The 14978-nt window shown below is 34.1% G+C and overlaps 1 protein-coding gene across 1 annotated transcript in view; it reads left to right on the forward strand.

The window, feature by feature from the left end:
• The first annotated feature begins 3070 nt into the window (after positions 1-3070).
• The window catches only part of LOC140434315 (uncharacterized), a 213395-nt gene continuing 201487 nt past the window's right edge, over positions 3071-14978 (forward strand). Inside the window, exon 1 of the mRNA XM_072522480.1 lies at positions 3071-3293. Within this exon, the coding sequence (XP_072378581.1) occupies positions 3228-3293 (66 nt within the window). The 5' untranslated portion in view covers positions 3071-3227. The remainder of the gene's footprint in view (positions 3294-14978) is intronic.

Consider the following 14978-nt stretch of genomic DNA (forward strand, 5'->3'; position numbering starts at 1 on the left):
GATGTTGTCATATATTTGGTTTTTCTGCTGATATTACTATATTGTATTTCTTGGCTGTTGTGTTGAAGATGTGTGTTAATATTTGGAGCCATAAGATATGATCTACGGAACTGAATGTAAACGGTTAAAAATTAAAACAAACAACGAATACATGTGGGGGGTAATGGGAATGTTTAGAAGGATGAGGGAGTGACAAAAAAGATAAATTTTAGAATAAGTAGCTTAGCGAAAGTCTATGGATGGCACCAATTGATACCAAAATGAGAGAGCATAGGTTAAGATTGTTTAGTCATGTTCACCGTCGAGAAGTAATCACCTAATACGGAGAATTGCTGATCTGCGTGTTCCTAGGACGAATTGGAGAGGAAGACCAAAGAATACCCGTGAAAAGACACCCAGGAAGTCGTGAAAGGGGATTAATATTGGTATGACCCAAGATAGAAACTTTATTCATAAGTTTCTAATTGTATTCATAAGTTTTTAGTTGTAATTTGGGAAGCTAACCCTAATTAGGGATATAGGCATAGGGATAAACGCAACGATAATGCTGATATAGGAAATCGTTCACTTAATATATTTTTTATTTAAATAAACTACTTCTTTGTAGCAACATGTACGTTTTAAAGAAAATTCCTTTAATGGTATTGTCAAGACTTTTTAAACTTTTCTAATTACTATAAATGTAAAGGAAGTTTTTTTTAAATGTTAATAATAATTATTTATTAAACATTTAAAAACAATTTTCTATCATACGAGCACCATAAAAAGCCAACAGAATCATATATTTACCATTAGTAACTAATGTGACAGATATTTTCCATATGAGTGTGATGCGTTAATAATATTAAACAATCGTACAATACTTAAATAACGACAATGACGGAACAACATCGTTATGGAATGTTAGATTCCATAACAGTTCCGAACTAATGCTAGAACAACACAAGCCTACGTTGACGTCAGGTGGGGTTGCCAGATCTACGGAAATTACTATGATCTGCATAAAACATAGTTTAGAAATCAATGCTAGTTTAAATATAGTTCAGATTTTTTGGTCTCAAATAGTTTTATTGTCCATGTTAACACGTCATTTATAAGTATAAAGAAAACATAAAGACGCAGTATTCCTGTGCTTATCTATATGTTAAGTTATTGTTGCAAAGTAAGTTCTTTTGTCTAAGCTTCGAAAAGCTTTGTAAATTTTAACAAACTTTGAAAAGGCTCACAAAGTATAGGCGAGTTTTTGAGATTCCAGTATTTATTGGTTAAAACTGCTACATTCAATTTATTAATATTGTGGTAAAGAGTGATATTTAAGTATTAGGTTTTAATTAAAAACATCTGGCTGAGATATTCTCTTCTATAATTAAGTGGAATTTCCAAAGCCTTTATTAAGCCTTATTTGTAGTTGAGTTCATACTTCCCAAACAAATGTGTGGTCCAAAGTTTTATACAACGTCGACTCTTTAAAATATGTTTAGAAACTAAATCACATAAAACACATCCATAATCAATTATAGATCTAAAATATGATCGATAGAAAAGCAGAGAAGTTTCAACATCAGCTCCCCACCACGTCTTTAAAATTGTTAAAGAAAGCCCTTACTGTATTGATTTATCATAAATTCAATATGTGTTTTCAAATCAATTTACGATCCAGAATCATTCCTAAATATTTAATGGATGAAAAAATGCATAGTCGTAGCGAGTAAGTTTTAACTTCTCTATTTTTGGGATATTGTGTCGAGGGAAAATACACAATAGATTTAGTAGTAGATTTATTTGGAGCAATTTCAAATTCGTCTTGATTAAACCATGAATTAACACAACATTGAATGCATTCTAAGGTTTGAATAGAATTATCGTAAGTTTTGGCCTGTAAATACAGAAGAAAATTACCAGCATGTTGTATTATTTGAAATCTAAAAATGTTAATAAGAACTTTATGCAGATCCACAGCATACATATTAAACAACCGAGGACTTAATACTGATCCCTGTGGTAGTTCTAAATTATTATATCTAGGACCTATCAATTTGTTATTGTTGGTTCTCATATATATCTTTCTGCTGGAATAAAAATTATAAATAGCTTTTGGCAACTCAGCCTGTATTTGAAAATATTAAATTAATTTTTCCATTAAAATGTCAAGACTCACATTGCCATACTTACTTTCAATGTCTAAATATATTGTAGATAAATAAGTGTAGTTGAAAAATTTGTTTTGAATATATGTTACCGTTGCAGTAAGTGCATCTAAAGTACCACATCCTTTTTTATAACCAAACTGAAAATCTGGAAGAAATGCTATCCACTATTCCATTTTGTGTTAAAATTCGTTTTACTGTTTTCAATATTCAGGATATAAGGGAAAGCGCTCTATATGAATGAGCAAAATTCGAGTTTTGCTACATGATTACAAATTTTCAAGAGTAAAAGTTTGGCAATTTTCGGGAGATATTGTGTCATTGGATATTTAATATTATCCAGTCCTGGACTCGTGTTATTTTAGTGTTTACTTCTTCTTTTTTCATGTAGACATGACACTGTCTGTTTTTCCTGTGCCTCCAGTAAGTTGTCGTTCCATCGTTTTCGTGGTCTTCCTACTCATCTGATCGTCTTCCTATTGGGGAACCGTTTTTAGCCGTCTTTACTTCTCTATTTATTGTCATTCGGCTTATATGATTATTCCATTCTACTCTTCAATTCCTTACTAAGTCCTTGATGTTCTTCACCTTGCATCTACGTCGTATGTCTGTACTTCTAGCTCTGTCCCATAGTGTTTTATCGTCAATTTTTCTAAATGCTTTCATCTCTGCTGTTTCTAACATTATTTTTGTCCTCTTTGTGTCAGGTCATGTCTCTGCCGCGAATAACAAAACTGAAAGATTAAAGATGGAAGAAAAATAGTAAATGGAAAGCAGAAACGTTTGCTATACATTAAAAAACTATCTTAACTCCATATTCAAAGCTAAGAGTTGAGTTGAATTATTGGTCGCGCCATCTGGCAACATAGCACCGATTCAACATAGAGATTTCAACGATTGTGTAGGCAACAAACTTATTTTAACTTTCATTCTTGCAGTTGCTTTTCCCATTTACAGTCGGTGGTTGTGCGTGTTTAGAAACAACAAAAATACAACCATTTGCGTTGACAGAACATGTGAAATAGTTTTATTGGTTTTTGAGTGAGTTTATTTCCTACTTGGATATACTTTTGAACCAAAATGCGTGGAATTAGTGACAAGTGTTGGAATTGTTTGGCAGTTATTGTAGTCGTTTGTTTTAGACAGGTAAGTGACTAGTATTAGATGTTATAGGTATTGTACAGGTGAATAGGAGGCAAATTAGCATCAGTTGTGATCGACGGGATGGATCGTAGAAAGTGTCGTTTATCAATATTCATTTATGTAATTCCTAATACATCATACATGTGTCTATTATAACATCACCAAATGATTGGAAAGTTTAGAAAGATACTAGATATTTGTATATTAATGAGAATTTAAACTTTAAATACAGTAGTTTCAATAAAATTCACACGATTAATTTCTCCATCCTATAAAAAACGTTTTCTAAATGTCAGACACAATATAAATTTCCGAAAAAATGTATTTCAATGCGGAAGATGTATAGATAGAAGGCTTATTTGGGGATAGGTATATTATTTTAAAACATGAATTTAACACCAAAGTGTTTTTTAAACAAGTGTTGATAGGGATACCATTTTGGTAATCTGTTAATTTTTTCATTTTCTCTTCTGAAATTTCTTCTTTTAATATGTGCGCAGAATTTGCTATCTTTAGTAAACAAAGAGTTCAGCTTCTTATGGTTTTCTTTTTGGATCAAAACAAAAATATTTAAAATAAAAAAAAACAATCGATTAAATCTTTGTGCGATTTGTCTATCTGTCCGCCCAGTCCATTTATCCCGCCTAAATTGCAAAACATACAGATTTAGCATTCAAAGATGCAAAGGGAGTAATTATTTAAGACAACAATATTGCCCTTTGTTTCTATAATAGAAACCTGCAAAAGGCACATTTATTTACGCATTAAGCTATGACAGCTTTGTATCTTGCTTTTAGTATTTCTGTTGTCATTGAGCAGTGAATTTTTTGATGTACTAGAAACTATTAAGATTTTTGTTGTGACTGTGCATTAAAACAGCTAAAAAAATGTACTATCAGAATCGTCTGGGAAGCTCTAAAAATGTTGCAAGAGAAACTTGGTGCATTTTTTTTTATTTAATTAGATGGCTTTGGTAAAGACCAATTAGCCAGAACTTGGTCCATAATAAACGATCTTCGAAATAAAACTAACACAGCCCAAACATTTTCTCTTCTAAACCCTGAAAATCTAAATAAATACTTCGTTAATGTGTGTAAAAATATAACATCAACTATTTCGCCACAACAAGATCCTATTTCCTATCTCCCCAATTCAAAAAAGGTCTCGAATTCATTCCTTATAAGACCAGTTGATAAATCTGAACTGATCCAAACAATCAGTAGTATCAAAAGCAAATCTTCCTGTAGTACTGATGGACTATCTATAAAAATTTTCTTAAATCTTCCAAATAATGTGTTGGAGGTCCAGAGTGCCTAAAGACAGTCATTATTATTCTTTTTCATAAGCGTGGTAAAAAATCAAATGCCTTCAACTATAGATTTCTCCCGGCCCCTATCCAAAATTATTGAGAGACTTATAAAAGCCCGACTTATGTCCGTTCTTGTTGAAAACAACATTTTATCACAAAGTCATTTCGGCTTTTTATCTAATAAATGTACCAGTGATGCTATGTTTTCTGTACTACATGGTTTACTGTACACAAGGTTTAGTATTAGGTCCTTTACTTCTCCTTATCTTTATAAATGACATCACTAACTTAAAAATCGATGAAAAAATTTTTTTTGCTGATGATACCAGTATTACCTGAAGGAACTCTAATATTGCAACTCTTCATGCAAGCATAACTTTTGATCTACTTTAAATAAAAGCCTGGACCGACTCTAATTTATTCTCTTTCAACGTTGATAAGACAATAGCATTATTCTATAAAGGAGCTGTTCAACCCTTGCTTCTTAATAACATCCAGATCAGTATCGTTGATTCTGTAAAATTTCATGGCATTTTCATAGACAGCAACCTTACACGGTCCCTTCATATCGATTTGTTAAGTAAAAAACTAACCTCAGCCTGCTATACAATTTACTAAGCTGTTTCGAAGGATATCAAAAAAAGCAGATCCATATATATTCTGACAGCCAAGCGGCACTGAAGGCACTGGGTTGTCAGGAAGTGACGTCTTGGCTGGTGTTGGACTGCATTAAAGAACTGAATGAACTGGGAGACCGCAACAAGATTGAGCTTGTCTGGGTACCAGAACATCGAAGGCAACAAAAAAGGCATCGAATCAAATGAATCGGCTGTAACTCTAGGAATACAAAAGGTTGCAGTTCGTAGGGCCAGATTAAAAGACTAGATCAAGGCAGAGGACTAGATTAAAGAGAGTTATGAGCGATATTAAAAGAAAATTCCAAAACAAACACATGCAAAAATCTTCATTAGTGGACCATATAGAAGACAACAAAGGAACCTTTGCATATAGGCAGAAACAAACTAGAACAGTAAAAATAATGTTAACCGGGCATGCACCAGTAAAAGAATTCCTGAATAAAATATTTATTTACAATGACGACCTTAACTGCAGACTCTGTGATAAGGAACTAGAAACTGTAAAACATGTACTATGCTACTGCGAGGCGTTGAACCGTAAAAGACAAAAATTGTGTGGGCAACCAAGAGGAGACCCTGGTATATTTAAGACACACCAAAATTTGTGCACCAATTTTTATTGTGAGGATTTTTGTTCGCTATTTCTGTTTTTTGTATTTTTCGAAACAGGCTTTATTTTCTTTTAGCTACTACCGAGTGCATCACATACATATATTTTTAACTATGGATAAGACTGGTAAAAAATAACCCCACTAGGTTTTTAGCAGTAAAATACTCATGCACAAATACACTTTTTAAAATCACAATCAGTATTAAATCATGACAAATTTACAATATACTTTATTCAGGAATCTAACTGTGTTGGAGTATGTTGGTGAAATTTTATTTTCTTTTAAAATATTTGGCAAATCATTTGTTGACCCATTTTGTCATAACACCAGGTTAAATATTATAATAGAATGGTTTATTAGTATTAAGTATATTAGTAGCTGTTTGCAAAAATAAGGGATATATACACCAATGAACAAACTACAGGGCCATAAAACCACTAGTAGCACAATGAAAGAAACCGAAAGTCAGGTCTACAAAAGACGCAATTGTCATTATAAGTCAGAAGATCTAAGCTGATAATACTAAAGGATTTAGTACAAAACTTGGAACAGTGGAGACAAGCTCTTGAGAAAAAAGCTTTAAAATTTTTAAAGGGTTTAAAAGTATGACAAAAACAAAGCATTTGGAATTGTTAGTTAAAGATAGATTTACTACAAATAAAATAATAAATTTGGATGGTGAAATGATTGTTTTACTTAGTATCCGTATTACAGAGTAATGAAAGAATAGATGGAGGTGCATGTAGTAGAATTAGGGAGAAATTAATGAAGTGGATGGACGCGAAGGTATGTTGTGTGAGATAAAGATTTTAATAAAAATAAAGGGAAAATTCTACAAAACTACCATTGAGAAAGAAAAGAAATTCTGCAACACTACCAAAAGACCAGTTATGATGGACGGAACTCAATGTGGGGCAGTTAAAAAGAAAAAGAAACAACGAGTTTCCTACAACTCTGGTAACTGATATCACTGGAGGATACGGATTGGGTACACGCAATGACAGGGCCATTGTCTGATACAATTTATGACATATATCTGACAAGAAGAAGAATATGTGGTATCAAACACCTGGTTTTAACTACCTCCCAGACGAATCTATACATGAAAATCACCTCAAGACAATAATCAAAAGATTGTAAGGAATCAAATTGATTTTGCTTTGATTAATCATAGATTTAAATCAAGTAGGTATCCAGAGTACAAAACCTACCTAGTTATAGACGTAGAATTAGATCACAATCCAGTCATTATCAATCTCAGACAAAAACTAAATACAATACGTCGAAATAAACCAAAGAAGTGAACTATTAAAATACTCCTAAACAGAGCTAGGAATGAATAAAATATTATTATTAAAAATTGTACAGTGTTATATCTATCGAATTTTTCTATCACGTTCTGTAGACCTTAGAAATAGAATATTTATTTCTCCTCCGTTTTCACTGTTGATGCATATGTTATGAGCAAAGCCCGAAATTGGACAATCCTAACATTGTACATAAATTATTGTCCACTTCTAGCATTGTACCCCCAAAATGTTCAATGTCCGAAATAATCAAAATAATTGTCGAAACGCTCATCGGTTCGAATCGATTATTATTGACAAGCGACACACCAAATCAAAAATTGAAAAATCGAATCGAAGAAGAAATTTTCTACAATAGAGATATTGTTAGTGAAACATTTCAAAGCTTCAAGAGATAGATACATCACTATAATATAGGGAAGATGTTTGTAAAACATCTTAGATTTTCAAGAGAGATGTATGATAATTTAAAATAATTTAATTCTACGAATCCAAAAGTCAAAAACGCTGGTTAATTATGGATTTATGACCTCAATTAATGTTTATTTGTCGTTAATAACAAATGGGAAATAATCGTAAAAATCGATATGAATCGATATCTAATATATTATCTTAAACTTTGACGCATGGCTACTTATTGAAATTCGAACATTGTACAGCAATTCTTTTATACAAAGTCCGCCGATTATATATATTTCGGAGATTGTACAGTAAAGGGGTACAATGCTAGAAGTGGACAAGATTTTTTGTACAATGCTAGGATTGTCCAATTTCGGACATTGCTCGTAACACATATACCTTGACAAAAATGTCACATTATGCATTATGCTTTTAGTCTCATGATGTACGAGTAAATTCTATCTGATATTGATGTAATGCGATAATGGATATAAACATTTTTTATTTAAATATTTGTTGGATTTAAAATACTCGAAGGAAATCGAATTCCAAAAGTTAAATAACCTATTCACAATATTGCAATTGTTGTTAGTTCCCAGAATATATTAATTTAAAACTAAAATGCCGCAAGATAATGGCTTCAAAACCATATTACACAAGATTTTACGACTTTTTGTTGTTAACTACAATTTTCTTGTTTTTTTTCCCATCATTTACCGATCCTTTGACAATAATGATCATAGCAGGGATACTGTTGTCTCTCCCAATACTACAATCTATATACTTTAGGACGCGGACCGTAGAAAGTGACACGTAATTAGCATGGCAAGTTATTATTAATGGTATTTCTTTATCGTCGGACGGCCGATGAAATTAAGCAAGTTTTCCCTTTTAAGATTATGTGCAATTGTCTGAATCGGTTGTGCAATCCTTGGTGGTAATACTTTTTTTATTTTTGTGATGCCATCGGAGGTTGTTAATTATTTGCATTGTGCCAGTGGTGGAGTCCACGAAGGATGCAGCTTGGCGGTATTTATTTTTAATCGTGCTGTTTAACGTGGGCAGATTATTATTATTGTATAATATGCAAAATCATTTATTACCATGAAACAAAACGTTTTCTATAATGTGTTATATTAACATATAACAATGTCACAAATGTTAATATCAGAGGCAATTTTATAATAATTGATTTTTCTTGTATACAAAACCGACATTGGGCCTTTTAAAATCTTTAATCTTTAAATTTAACATTTGGTTATGTTCTTTATTTGCTAATTTTCTCTTCTAATAAAACGTAAATATTTTACGTTTTTACGAGATTATAGCTCATAATTATTAATTTTTATTTATAAATGTTTGAGACATTTTAAGAGATTATTAAATTAACTTGGTTTTAATTAATTTTCTTAAATTTCAAGAGCTGTAATTTGATAAATACCTGTTGAATAATTGTTGAGATTGACATGTATTTGTTTATTATTATATTTAAATTTAAATTTTATTTTAATAATAATATTTTAGAGGCGATATAACTTTTTTGAAGATTTTATTTCAATATACAGGGTGTTTTAAAAAGGTATGTCATAAATTAAATCACGCATTCCTGGGACAAAAATAAATTGATTGAATCCAACTTACCTTAGTACAAAAGTGTACACAAAAAAAGTTACAGCACTTTGAATTTACAAAATAAAAATTGTTTTTTTTCTCTGCCCACTATCTTCTTGATGTTAATTCCCAGCTTGTAACAATATAACTACATCCGCAAGTTATATACTTATAAACTTAAATAAAACTCACAACTTTCTTTGGGAGCCTCGTCTAGCTCAATCTCTCAGATCTTAAAGGAAATCTGAAAAATACTGTACCGTTTTAAATAAAACGAGCGGTTCCTAATTTATATAAATATATTTATTTATAAGTTTACAGTTTGATAATATCTTATACTAACTACCTCAATCATCGTTACTTATATATATATATACAGGGTGGCGCACCGAAAACGAAACAGATGCATTTACTGGCAGATGATTCCTTTTTAAAAAAAACGCTTGGACCCGTCGATTTTGTTATCGAGGGGGAAACAAAATTGGCATAAAATCACATTAACATTTGCAGCCCCCTAAGCGGGGGTGGCACCATCCATAAAATCTTAAATGGAAAGGGGGGTCGAATGATCCATCATTTAAAAGGTCTTTCAACTCCCTTTACAATGATGTAAAATTCATGTACTTCAATTCAGTAGTTTTGGAGATTTATTGATTTAAAGTTTAAATACATCATCGTAAGAGGAGATCAATACATAGCAGCAAAGTTGTTAAAAAATAAAGAATGAACTGACCTGTCAGCCGAGTAAATGTTGAAAATGACCACCATTACTTTCCATGCAATAATAAAGATTTTGCTGAAAACGTTGCCGGACATTTTGCAATATTTGAGGAGTAATTTGATGGCACTCATTTACAATTCTTTGTCGTAAATCTTCTAAGGATGTTGGCTGAGTAGCATAGATTTTGCTTTTTAAGTAACCCCACAAAAAGAAATCCAAAGGTGATAAATCTGGCGATCTTGGGGGCCATTCAACGGCACCTCTTCTACCAATCCATTGACCTGGAAAGGTCTGATCTAAATAATGCCGAACTCTTAATGCGTAATGTGGTGGGGCACCATCCTGTTGGAACATCAACATATTCTCAACGTATCGACCATCATTCTGATTTTCAATTATATCTGTTAGCGCAGGATCTATGGCATTTTGCAGTAATTCCAAATACATTTCACCAGTCAAATTTCCAGGTAAGAAAAAAGGACCAACCAAATGATCGCCAAAAATGCCAGCCCAAACATTTAATTTTTGTGGCTGCTGTGTGTGTACCTCATGGTAAATTCTGGGATTAGAGTCCGACCAATATCGACAATTATGACGATTTACTTCGCCATTTAAAAAAAAGGAACATTCGTCGGAAAAGCAAATGTTAAATAAAAATTGTTCATCGTTTGTAATTCGTTCACTCATAACTTCACAAAATTCTAATCGCTTATCAAAATCGTCTTCATTAAGTTCTTGTACAAGGTGAATTTTATACGGATGAAAATTATGGGCCTTTTAAATCCGTTGGATAGTTCGTCGACTAACACCACACGAAGTTTGCAATTTGCGGGTACTTAATGTAGGATCTACAATAACTTGCCCTAAAACCCCCACTTCTGTTGCTTAGTTCCTTATAGGATTTTCAATATTACGTTTTTTATTGGCGACTGATCCAGTTTCCCGAAATTTAGCTACAAGTTCTAGAACATATTTTCGGTGCACATTATTGTTCTCATGTCGCTCATTAAAAATTTGTGCTGTTCTATTAGCGCACTGATTATTTCCGAAAAATATTTCAATAATTTCAACCCTTTCTGCCGTGGAATATACCATGGTTAATTTATGTATAAAGCAATAAATGATATTTTAACAACAAAGATTGGTCAAATCAATCGCAAACTAATGTACTATTTCCTATTTAAAATAAGTACGTGGCATTCTCTACTTATCTTTCTTCAAGAAACAACTTTTTTTGTCACAAAGGACACTTCAATTGCTATTTTTATTATTAATAAACCATGCGCGTAGTAAATAAAAGCATTTACTTATCAAGAAAATGCTTTTACTCAAATTTCTTCTGAAAGAAGTACATACTAATTTGATGTACCTATTAAAGTCTACTTTAAACTTTAAATCAATAAATCTCCAAAACTACTGAATTGAATACATGAATTTTACATCATTATAAAGGGAGTTGAAAGACCTTTCAAATAATGGATCATTCGACCCCCCTTTTCATTTAAGATTTTAGGGATGATGCCACCCCCGCTTAAGGGGCTGCAAATGTTAAAGTGATTTTATGCCAATTTTGTGTCCCCCTCGAAAACAAAATCGACGGGTCCGAGCGTTTTTTCAAAAAAGGAATCATCTGCCAGTAAATGCCTCTGTTTCGTTTTCGGTGCGCCACACTGTATATACAAGTTATTATGTACTAGAATATTCTGGAGTAGTCCACCTCTAATTCGTCTCATCGAAAGCGCATCGAAGACTGGTGTTATTGAAATACCAACTCTCGAGTATTCTAGATTTATCCTGCTAAGAATTGTGACACATAACACGCATAGGCTATTTCGTGACACTGCTTCCCTCTTAGATCTGAGCGTCCCGATCAGCCACTCCAGATATAGGCCAGGACGACGGAATCTACAGAACTCTCCAGCTCTGCATGAACTCCTCAAGAAGAAATAACAGTCTATAGACTTTGGAGGACACGATCTCTTCGGGTTAATGCAACATACAGTAATTCGTACGCTGGTTTCTCGGAAGATCATTTCAAGCATGCTTCTGACAATCTTCCAATCCAGATTTTCTAGTGCATGGCCTATCTTGGGTAAGGCCAAATTCTTGATGATATAATTGTACACGGTTTTCTTTAAATTAGTTAGAGCACGCCATATATCCTCGTAGGTTGTCCTGTCTATATACGACTTCCTGGTAACCATATACAGGAAAGATCGAGGACCATCTTCTAACCTCAGTACTTTTCCAACTTTAGGCTGCTGATTTTTTAACTCGTCCAAACGACCGAACTTCTTATAAAATACGGATGAGATTCCTTTAGTCGTCTCAAGATCTTTGGCAACACAGTGGGCTAGAGAGACGTTATGCAGAACAGTAAAAAGATCTTGCTGAACTTCTGTGGTCATGCCGAATCTAGCACTCTTTCTCTCTGCGTAATTTGACATAAATTCAATAAAGCTTGGTCGCCGGTCATCTTTGATCTCATGTTGAAGGGTTCGGGCTTTTTCTCTTTCATTTAAGCCAGCATAAGGTGTAAGACGATGTATGTGAACTAATTTTGGTTTAACTTTCGGCAACTTCTTAATTCGGTATATTACGTCATTTATTCTCTTTTTAATTTCATACGGACCCTCCCATTGTCTTTGCAGGTTAGGAGACAAGCCACGAAGACATTGTGGATTATAAAGCCAAACAAGATCATCTTCTTCATAACTTTCATTATTGCATCGAGAATCATATTGATCTTTCATTCTGGCACTGGCTAACTGGCTGTGTTGTCGGGCAAGTTCATGAATATTGTTCATTCTTAACTTCAGGCGGTCAACATAATCTTCACTTGCAACATGTTCTTCGGAAGGTCTGCAGCCAAACTCAGGGCAAACGCAGGGCAAACGAACTTCACGACCTAACATCAGGCAGGTTGGGGTCTGGCCTGTAGTTTCATTCACGGCCGAGCGGTAGGCCATTAGGAATAAATAAATGTGCTGGTCCCAATCTCTTAAATGTTCTGATACAACTTTGGACAGGTGTTTACCCATCGTTCGGTTCATCCTCTTGACCATTCCATCTGATTGAGGATGCAGGGGTGTCGTTCTGGTCTTATTGACACCAATCAATTTACAAACGTTTTGGAAAAGGGTAGACTCGGAAGTTTCGCCCATGGTCAGAGTGGATCTCCAAGGGAACACCAAATCGGCTAAAGAATTCTTTAACAAGTACCTCTGCAACGGTAGCAGCTTCTTGATTTGGTATCGCATAGGCCTCAGTCCATTTCGTAAAATAATCCATGGCTACCAGAATAAATTTATTTCCATCATTCGTCTCTGGAAGTGGACCTACAAAGTCGATTGCTACTCTTTCCATAGGACTACCATTGTACTGTTTCATGGGTGCCGTCTTTTTACCAACTGGACCATTACTGGTTGCACACAGTTCACATTTCCTGCACCATCTTCTTACATCATCTTTACAGTTCATCCAATAGAACCGTTCTCGAACCTTTTGCAGAGTCTTCGTAATACCAAAGTGTTCACCTGATGCACCGTTATGCAACTGACGCCATACTTCTGGCACTTTACTTTTAGGTACAATCAACTGAAGCTTAGTTTCTGTACCATCATCGTTCTCAAAGGTTCTATACAGAAGATCATCTATTAGCACTAGGCAATTCCATTGGTTTCAGTAACACTTGACTTCTGGACTACATGCACTAATGTCTTGCCAAGAAGGTCTTTCACTTCGACGCATCCAATCCAATACTCTTTTTATACATGGATCATCTGCTTGAGCGTCTTGTAGCTGTTGAGGCTGCCATTGATCATTAATGACGGTGGTTCGTCTCACGGGCCAAAGTCGTTCTTCTAATTTAAAACAATGATTACGATTTGCACTGTATGGCCGTCTTGACTGAGCATCAGCATTTGAATAACTTTTTCCATTCCAGTGTTCGATCTGTTCAAGCTTTCTGACTGTTGTATTATTTGCTTGCAATTTACGGCGAATGTGACCTACGTCGCCACCATTCCAACATCTGGTTTCGCGCCTCTTCGGCATCGTGTTACAAACTACTTTCCGTATGATTTCCTCCAGACGTTTATTGTTTTGTTCGTCGCTCTCTTCAGAGGTTCATACTTGATAGCTCCGTGAAGCTCGACTAGCTGTTTCGTGTTCCAAGGCAATGGCGAGCGCTTCATCTAAAACTTTCAGTCTTGCTAGTTGTAAAGCTTTCTGTAATTCATTGTCTCTCAACCCATTGACGAAGGTATCTACAGCAGTTTCTTCCAAACTATTGTCTGGTACCTCCGGATAAGCAAAACCGCGCTATACGAACAACATATGCTTCAAATTCTTGCAAATTCTCACTTGCTCGTTGAATTCTACTTTTTATTTGTATTTTGTAGACTTGTTGTAGATGGGCATCTCCGTAAGGTTTGTCTAGTCGAGTGAACAAGGTCTGGTAACATTTTTCTTGGCCCTTAGAAATCGATCTTAGGATATCCGCAGCATCACCTCGTAAAGCAGCAGTCAAGGAAACAGCTTTTTCTTGTTCTGTTCAATGATTGGCTGTCGCAATAACATCAAATTGTTAAAGGTATATGGACCAAGAAGACTTTCCATCAAATAGTGGCAATTTGAATCTCATATCTGTTTGATCTCTCTAACTGTTTAATCTTCTCTTCTACTTTATCGAATGTTTTAGAAACTCAGTATAGACCTCAGTGATACCATGTGAGTTATTACTGGGTATTTGAAACATAGCTTTCAGTGATACCATTTGAGTTGTTACTGGCTATTTGAAACAATATCGCTGAAGAATTCAATGGGTAATAACATTACTACCATGACTTGCTTTAATTAAATGCAGTTTCATTTAAAGAACTACACCCCTAAATGAAACATCTTAGGATAGATGCAGTTCACTGTCAATAGATGACATTTACTTCGATAAACATGAGTAACACTATACCAGTTGAAGGAATCTTAATAGTTTAAAGGTGGGGGTGTCAAACGACAGGTGTAATAGAGTCAAGTGTGGCTATGCAGACTCTAGATTATCTTTTAGTCCCCAGATATACTCTGTGTGTATTTA

Source organism: Diabrotica undecimpunctata, chromosome 2, assembly GCF_040954645.1.
Source record: "Diabrotica undecimpunctata isolate CICGRU chromosome 2, icDiaUnde3, whole genome shotgun sequence".
NCBI classification, from domain to species: domain Eukaryota; kingdom Metazoa; phylum Arthropoda; class Insecta; order Coleoptera; family Chrysomelidae; genus Diabrotica; species Diabrotica undecimpunctata.